Source organism: Curcuma longa, chromosome 2 (assembly GCF_044706935.1).
Source record: "Curcuma longa cultivar G26 ecotype Majalengka, Jawa Barat chromosome 2, ITB_CL_G26_1.1, whole genome shotgun sequence".
Taxonomy (NCBI): Eukaryota; Viridiplantae; Streptophyta; class Magnoliopsida; order Zingiberales; family Zingiberaceae; genus Curcuma; species Curcuma longa.
In genome coordinates, this window is record NC_133862.1 from 15,829,410 (window position 1) to 15,838,382 (window position 8,973).

The 8,973-nt window shown below is 37.8% G+C and overlaps 1 protein-coding gene across 1 annotated transcript; it reads right to left on the reverse strand.

Moving 5' to 3' along the window:
- Positions 1-242: 242 nt before the first annotated feature.
- LOC141815557 (uncharacterized) lies at positions 243-1,089 on the reverse strand. The gene has a single exon (XM_074703507.1). It carries the CDS (start codon positions 1,085-1,087, stop codon positions 458-460), a length of 630 nt encoding a protein of 209 aa, XP_074559608.1. The 5' UTR covers positions 1,088-1,089; the 3' UTR covers positions 243-457.
- Between the last annotated feature and the right edge of the window lie 7,884 nt (positions 1,090-8,973).

The following is an 8,973-nucleotide window of genomic DNA, read 5'->3' on the forward strand; positions in this document are numbered from 1 at the left end:
TAGATGACTTAGAATCTATAGAATATCAATGGATTGGATGATAATCCACTGATTGCAGATCTACTTTAACTGATCGACGGTAAAATAATATTATAACAAATAAAATTAAAAAAGTTGAAAGGCTATAAAAGAGGATTTGAATATTTACTTAAATAATGATTGCTTAAATCTCTCTTGCACTTTAGTTTCATCCTTTCCTTGATCTTGCATGAAGATAATTATCGTAACTAATTTATCCACCTCCGTAGCTACTGCAACTTCGAAAAAAGGGGAAAGCTAGAGGGCTGAACACCCGGCCAAACCAAATTTCATCGACAAAAAATGAACGGCTGATTGGAGACGTGCTGTATTTAAATAAATAAATTAACGACTGCGGACACGAAGACAAAATACGCCAGGTCTTCACTACAGCGTAGTTCGTCGGGTCGGTGACCGGCTACTGGCTACAGACTACAGTCTACAGCCTCGTGTCGTGGGTGCACTGCTGGCTCGTCACGCTGAGATTGGCCACTCCGAACACCACGCGGCAGTTGGTGGTGACGACGGCGTGGAGTCTGACGAAGCCCAGGACAGTGACCCGACCCGGCATCCGTGTCTCGGCGTCGATGGCCACCACCCCGCTGGCGACGTCCTGAACAAGTTGGCCCGCCTCCGTCAGGTTCTGGTCGACCTCCACCGTGGCGGCGAGTCGAACCATCTCCGTCCCCCGTGCGGGGACCCGCCCGGGGGCCACCGCGGCCTCGCCCACTTGGGCGCCGCGGTACCGGAGGCGGGTGAGGCCGCCGGAGCCGTGGGAGAAGGAGGCGTAGTTGGGGTTGTGGACGCGGACGTTGAGCTCGAGGGAGAGGTTGAGGTCGAGGCGCATGGCGGGGAGGGAGATACGCGGGGAAGCGCCGAGGACGCGGACGAAGACGAGGACAGTGGAAGGTTCCCGGATCTTGAACACGGTGAGGGCGAGAACGACGGCGATGACGGTGAGGAGGATGAGGAGGAGCAGGGAAATTAGGCCGAGGAGTCGTAGTCGCCGTCGTCGTCGGCGGCGGGGGGCATGGTTGTCCTCTTGCTTGGATTCGGTGGATTGGTCCATCAGCGTTGGGCGCGGGTGGGGATCGAGTGAGTTGGGAAGGAGCCTACACAAAACACACATAATAATAGAAACTATATGGTTTGGTGGAGGGTATTAATGTAAATTAGTGACGACGAGAGACGACCAACCTCACATATTTGGTTTTTGTTTAAGTATTAATCGATTTTATTTATTTTAATAGTAAAAATTTAAAAATGAATTTGATTATAATTTTGAGAGTATCTAAAGATTTAAAATAGTTATATAATAATTTATGTACGTAAATTTTAAAGTTTCTTTTTGATAATGCAGAATTTAGGGGGCGTTTTGTTTGGAAATTTTTTTCTATTTTCTATTTTTCATTTTCTATTTCTGTTTTTCTATTTTCAAATTTGATTTAGTCAAATTTTTATCTAAATTAAAATTTTCTGATTTTTTCAGATTTGACAGATTCAAATTTGAATTAGTCAAATCTATCTTATCTAGATTTTTAGATTTATCCATTGAATTATTCAATTTGACATTTTCTAATTTTTCAAATTTATCTAAATTTTCAAATTTTTCTAAATTTGTAAGAAAATTATCTAGGTTTGTAGAAACAGTAAATCTAGCATGGTCATGCATCCTAGGGGTATTTTCGTAAATTAAACTACTTACGGAATTGCTTCCTCCAATTCTGACATTTTCGTCGTCTTCCTCTCCGGGCACCGGTTCTTGTAGTGACCGTGTTTTCGGCACTTGAAGCACTGGATGTGTTCTTTGTTCCTCCGGGCTCCTGGCATCGGTTGCTCCGTTGCCGCCGGTGGTGCCGTCCGAATCTTTCGAGTAGGGCACTTATTTTTGTAGTGCCCTCTCTCCTTGCACTTAAAATATATAATATGAAATTTAAAATGCAAATTTAAAATATTACCTTTTTCCCCCTCCATCTTTGCTGTCTTGCTCCCTTGGCGGTTAGTCCAATCAAGAGCGCACCGACTCTGATACCAATTGTAGGATCGATGTACGTGCTAGAGAGGGGGGTGAATAGGCCGTGTCGCTTTTTCGAAATCTTTCGTTTAAGTCTATCAAAACTAAGCAGCGGATATTAAAAACAAAACACAAGGACCCACGGATTTACGTGGTTCCTAACCCTCGAGGGTTAGTACGTCCAAGGCCTAATTTGGGAGGCGCCCGTCCACTAGTGGTCTCCTTTCCGAACCGTGTTCGGAGGCGGAGAAACCCATCTTACAGTCCAATAAGCAAGATAAACAAATGAATAACAAAAAGGAGTAAGTAAGAATTAAAACCAAACAGGTAGCCGTCGATCTGGAAGTCCAAGCACCGCGTACTCCTCCTGGATCTTCTCCGGTTGCACATGCTTGGTCTCGTTCGCGTTCAGAAGCACCTCTAGTTGAGCAGGGAGGTTAATTGGCTTGAATGACTTGTTTCTGCACACTGACATCCTTTTATACTGCTCCTGAGTCGACTCAGATACCAATCTGGGTCGACTCCAGCTTGCGTGGCAGATAGAACTTCATCCTGCTCGTTATCTGCTGTTCGAGTCGACTCAAATGCCCTTCTAAGTCGACTCCAGCCCTTTGAGTTGACTCCAGAAACCTTTTTTGTAGATCTCTGAAAGGGCTTCACAATGCATCCGATCGTGCCTCGTTTCGAGCCCTGAGTCAAAAGTTATGACCTGTTGAAGTTGATCCTGCATTATGGTTCCTGCAAAACAAGCATGAAAACAACCAAGTCAACCTAGCTTTACCTTGTGGATCTAAGTTTGGATTTCTACCGAAATCCTGGGTTAGTCTGACGCCTCCTGTTCCACTCCAGGAACGCGCCCCTACCCATTCCACTCAGGAGAATTTATGCCAACCAAGTCCTCCAGACTTGTTGGACTTGTGCTCGGCTCTGTCCTAGGCCCCCAGGATTTTTGCTACGGTTCGGTTCTCTCTAACCAACCCAAACTTCTGCTGCGACTCGGTCACCCAGACCAGCCCAAACTTCTGCTGCGACTCGGTCACCTAGACCAGCCCAGACTTCTGCTGTGACTCGGTCACCTAGACCAGCCCAGACTTCACCTGGTGCACTTGACTCTGCCAAGACTTCCGCCTGATCCTCCAAATCAGGACTTCCCTTTACCTAGCCTCACTCACCAGGACTTCCCTTGCCCGATCGTCCAGATCAGGACTTCCACTGCTTATTCTAACCGACTAGGTCTTCTCGCTCACTTCCACACATCCAAACATCAAGTCCTGTTTGGATCACCCCTTGGTCAAACTGACTAGACTTAGGTGTATTGTCAAACATCGAAACTCTAGGCAAGATCTTAGTGCACCTTGCACCAACAGATTATGCCCTCCCATAATGTATTATGTGTACATACAATTACTAATCTATTGTGAACAAATTAAAAGTAAAATCAACTTCAGTAATGAAACTATTTAGATAAAAAAAATGCATTTGAACCTTTGCAACATTATAAAAAAACTGCGGGCAGATGATTGATTACTAAAGAAAAAACTAGATTATTCATACATTTATTTCAAGAGGAGTCATTTCTTGTCACAACAAATTCCTATCACAAATTTGTCACAACAAATCTGGACCGTTAGATTTTAAATAGAAAATTAAATTCAAATCATCACAATCATTCATTCAATCTACCGCCTGGATTTAATCTTAATTTTAAAATTGAACGGTTCAGATTTGTTGTGACAAATTTGTGACAGGAATTTATTGTGACAAGAAGCTTTATTTTTATTTCAAAGGATGACTCTAATTTTTAGCAACCAACATTATTACTCTTAAAAGTTATTAGTAGTATTTTTTGGTGAATCATAAGATGTTTCTTCCTTGCTATGTTTGAAATCTTACAGTCCCATTTTATTGCATCCTTAACTCTAACTCCTCTGGTCATGTTGCAAGACCTGCACACCCACATGAACCTCTTCTCTTCAGAACATATCCAACCTCATGTTATAATTTGAACATTTAAAATTTAAATAAATCCAAGCATATGAAACTCTTTAAAAATCTGGATGAGGGCATAGTTGATCTTCAAGAAATCTTCTAAATTATGATTCGACGTTCACTTATAAAATTTAAAAAAGGAAATTCGAATATATGATATAGTATATCTGAAGTCCCGAACCGTACAAACACTGAATGTTGAAACTAACAAAAATATTTTCAATTAGAAAAGGATTTCTAGATGAATGAATATAGCTCAAATAAAAACTATTTGTTCTTATGGGGGTGCCACAGGTGGTCAGCCCCAAATGTTGCCTTATGAACCTAAAATAAGTTGCCCTATGGTATTGGCGCCGTTTGATAAATAGCTCTATTTACTCCGTGGTGTAGGTGTAGATTGAAGAAGGAAAGGAGTAAGTGGAAAAAACTTAGAAAAATTGAAGAGAGAATGAGTTGCCTCTCATGATCATGAGCACCATTGATAGAGATTTGATTAACATAGATAAACAAAATTAAAAAAAACATATACGGATGAATTTTGGGATCAAACAATTGGACCATCAAACAACCAAACCCTAGAACATACTCACAAACATGGAATCAAATGGTATAGGAGAACTGACCATTGTCTGCTGGGCGGAGGAGGAAGATGTTGCGACAGAGGAGGAAGAGTAGAGGAGGAGCACGCGGCCGAAGAGTAGTACACACGGAAGAGCTCCGCAGGGGTCGGTGGCAGATGCCGCGACGGAGGAGGAAGAGGAGAGGAGGAGGAGCACGCGGCAGAAGATCGCGATGCGGAAGGAAGAAAGAGTTGCGTCTGGGGGAGAATAGCGGCGAAAGATCGGAAGGAAGAAAGAGTTGTTTCGAGGGAGACAAAAAATCATAGATTAATAAGGCCCGCGTTTTCTCATTTTCAACTCCACGTTTTTGTATTTTCCATCGTTTCCATTTTCTAAGTAGAAAATGATATATTATCATTTTCTATTTTCCTAGAAAATGACATTTCATTTTCCAGAAAATAAGATTAGAAAATATAAAATAAACAACGTCTTCCAAAAAAATAGAAAATGAAAACAGAAAAACATCAAACCAAACGCCCCTTACCTTTTTACTATCTGACTAAAATAGTTTTATTATAGTATATGATGGAATCTGTCACTTTAGCGGTTTCAAATGATCGATGTCATAATCATCTTTGAGGAAGTAAATCAAAATGCTATAGTTTGTCACTGTAGAGCCATATTACCTCGACTGTTGGGATGTATACTAGAATCCTAGCTATGTAAATAAATATTCTAAAATGAGAATCACATTTGGTCAATATTTTGCAGTATCCATTTAATCTATATTGTAGATTAATATGGTGTGCGGAGTCACACACAGAAGACCATGTTATCAGTCCCTTATAGATTATAAACAGTGTTCACAACCAAGATGGATTGGACAAACCATCGGAGTGGTTGTAGTGTAATTCGGTCTTAGTCTGTCTTGACTATAGAATTACACTAGTACACTAAGTGTGTATTGAGCAGGATCATCTGAGGATTGTTCGATTTATACTGACTATATAATCGAACTAAACCTCTGTTACTATAGAAGTACATGCTCTTAATCCCGATATAATAGCAAACACGTGTGCTTAATATGTACTTCTTTAATTCATCAAAGGGTGAGATTTAGAACGATAGATCAAAAGGCCCGATGAGTTGGGAAGTAGTATTATGTACATGGTGTGTTGTTGATTATAGAAGGAATCTGTGTCCTATAATCTAGGTTGATGATGTCCCCTTGAGGAGCTCATAAGGATTATCATGTAAACCCTGCAGGTGGACCTTGTCCGCATGATAATAAGGTTGAGTGGTACTACTCTTGGATTAGATGTCGATTAAATACGAGTTGTCAGTAACTCATTTTAATTGACGGACATGCGATATCTTAAACACAGGGAGATTAATGTACTGATAGTAAGAAGGAGCCCATATTGTAATATGGGATTGGTGCGGTAGTTCGATAATAACTCTTTTGTGGTATGAGTTATTATTGATGAACTAAGGTTGTGTGTTCGGGGCGAACACGGGAAGCCTTAGCTCATCGGAAGGCCAAAACTAATTCCTCCTCTAGGTCTCTGTTGTAGCCTCTGGGAATCCTCAAGTCCACCGTGGAAGAATTCATGAAGAAACTAGTCTTTCGAACCAATACAAGGAGTGTAATCGATCAGCTGATCGATTGCACACCTTGGTAATCGATCACTTGATCGATTACCAGGTTTTCTCGGACAAAGGCAGGTAATCGATCGGGTGATCGATTACCAAGCCTGGTAATCGATCACCGGATCGATTACCATGTGTGTAATCGATCACTTGATCAATTACACACGTTAATGAGAAAAAGTTACGTGGTTTAATCGATTGTTTGATCGATTAAAGGCCGCGGGTTCGAATTGGAAACTTCCGAAATCTTGCCGTTTTCTCCGATTTGATTGAATCAAATTATACCATGTTTATGGAACAATTATACCATGTTTGTGGCTCTAATTATACCATAAATAAAGGATGGCTAGACTATAAAAGAAGGGGTGGTAAAGGTTTTGAGAACACACGAAGTTTTCTCTTTCTTGGTGGCCGAGAGTCTCGGCAGCCACAAGCTCCTTCGTCCTCTTTTCTTTACGGAGAAGAAAGGAAAGTTAGCAAGCCATCGGGAGGAGAATTTTGGTGGAGAAATTCTCGAAGGATCGTTGCCCACACAACGTTCGAGAAGAGGAGAGGAATACGACAGAAGATCAAGAGGTCTTCAGGTACAAACTTCGATCTTCCGAAACGTCGGAAGAAAGGTATAATTTAATGTTTCCGCTTTATTTAAATTATACGTTTATATTGGATCCTGTAAACCAAACACAAGAGCCCAACGATCGGGCAACTTGAGATCGTTTCGGAAAAATTTTTGTTCTGCAAGAATTTACCGGAACGGTTTTTCAAGACTTCCCCATCATCGACTTCATCAAGATTCAATCCTTATCTATTTCAATAACTTTGTTCCGTCATAATCAACTCAATTATGCTACGAAGGTGATTAAAATATTTCTATGAATGAACAGATGGGTGTATTAAAGGTGGTCATTGTGTACTTACGTATAAAAATTTTATGTGATAGAATCATGTAATTAAACTTTACACATGTTTTAAAAATGACTCAAATATTTAAAAATAATAATAGTTCTAACTGGATTTATTATATGATTATATAGTAATTTTAACTAAAATTATTATATAACAGTGTATTAGTTTTGATCAAAAATTATTATATATATATATATATATATATATTTATACTTATTTATTTTTTAAAAAATAAAATTTTAAAATTTATATCATTTTGATTTCTATTAATTTATTAATTTTTAAAATTTTTAAATTTATACATACTGTATATTTTTTTATAGGTGATATTATTTTGATCGATAAGATTCTTGAAAAAGTAAATGCTAAGTTTAAGTTTTTATAAGAGACATGAAAATTAAAAATTTTATGGTTAACAGAGTAAAGTGTTGGTGCAAAGAGCACTAAGCCTGTTCTTAGGGTTTTGATATTTAATAATATAACTAGGTCTGGTCAATTTGACCAAGGGTTGATCTAAACAAGATTTGATATTTAGATATGAGTGAAGTCTAGTCAGGTTAAAGTTGATCAAAAGATTAGCAAGAAGTCCTAGTCAGTTAGATCGGGCAAGGAGAAACCCTAATTGAGGTTAGGTAGGAGAAATCCTTGTTGGAGAAACCCTAATCGAGCACGTAACAAAGCGGGCGGGGAGAAAATACTGATTTTGCAATTAACCCTTTTAACAGCTTTTTAATAGCGTACATCCATGCACGCTGCTAATGATATTTTTTAACCCCCTTTAACAGCGTGCATCCATGCGCGCTGTTAATATTATTTTTTAACAACATATATTCAATATACGCTGCAAATACTTATAAATATTATTTTATATTCATAGCGTATAATTTTTGCACACTACAAAAAATGGTATTCATAGTGCACTGTTATTTGTGTGCTGTTAATTATAAAATATGAAATATTATCTGTAGCACACTTGATTAGGCGCGCCGTAAAAATTATTATTAACAACACACTATAATTGTGCGCCGTTGATGACATGCTGCGGAAAGTCAAATTTATTGTAGTAATAGTCAAGTGGGTAAGGAGTACCTTACTTGGTCTGCTTAGCTAGGTTGAACTAGTCAAAGCTACTTCGCCACATCCTAGATTAGTTTGACCAAAGTTTTTTCCTAGACTAGCTAAACTTATAATTTCCTAAATCAGTTTTGTCTTAGAACATGATCGTTGTTCCGATAACTAAGAATGCCCCTATGCCTCGCCACTGCCTGAAAACTATTTTTTGAAATGTAGGTTTAGAAAGTGGAAAGGTTAAACTTGAATCTAACTCAAGGTTAATCAAATAATAGATACCTGAATAATAATTAATAAGATAAAATTGAAAAATCATCTCACAAAACCTATATGATTAACTGTTTGATAATTTAGAAATCGGTGAGATGAATTAGGTAAAATATTTTTAATCACTTAGAAATTAACTTAAATTAATTTTAATCTAAATAATTTTTACTTAAATTAATTTTAATCTAAACAATTTTACTTAATTAATTTTAACTTAAATAAATTTTACTTAAATTAATTTTAATCTAAACAATTTACTTAAATTAACTTTAACTTAAATAATTTTTACTTAAATTAATTTTAACTTAAATAATTTTCAACTTAAAATAATTTTAATCTAAATAATTTTCAACTTAAATTAATTTTAATTTAAATACTTTTAATTTAATTTTAATCTAAATAATTTTACTTAATCTTAAATGAATTTTACCTAAATAATTTTAACTAAAATAATTTTACTTAATTAATTTTATCCTTAAATGAGTTTTTCCTAATTGA

Coding starts and splice junctions, on each gene's coding strand:
- LOC141815557 (XM_074703507.1), bottom strand. CDS start 1,087: ATGGACCAATCCACCGAATCCAAGCAAGAGGACAACCATGCCCCCCGC.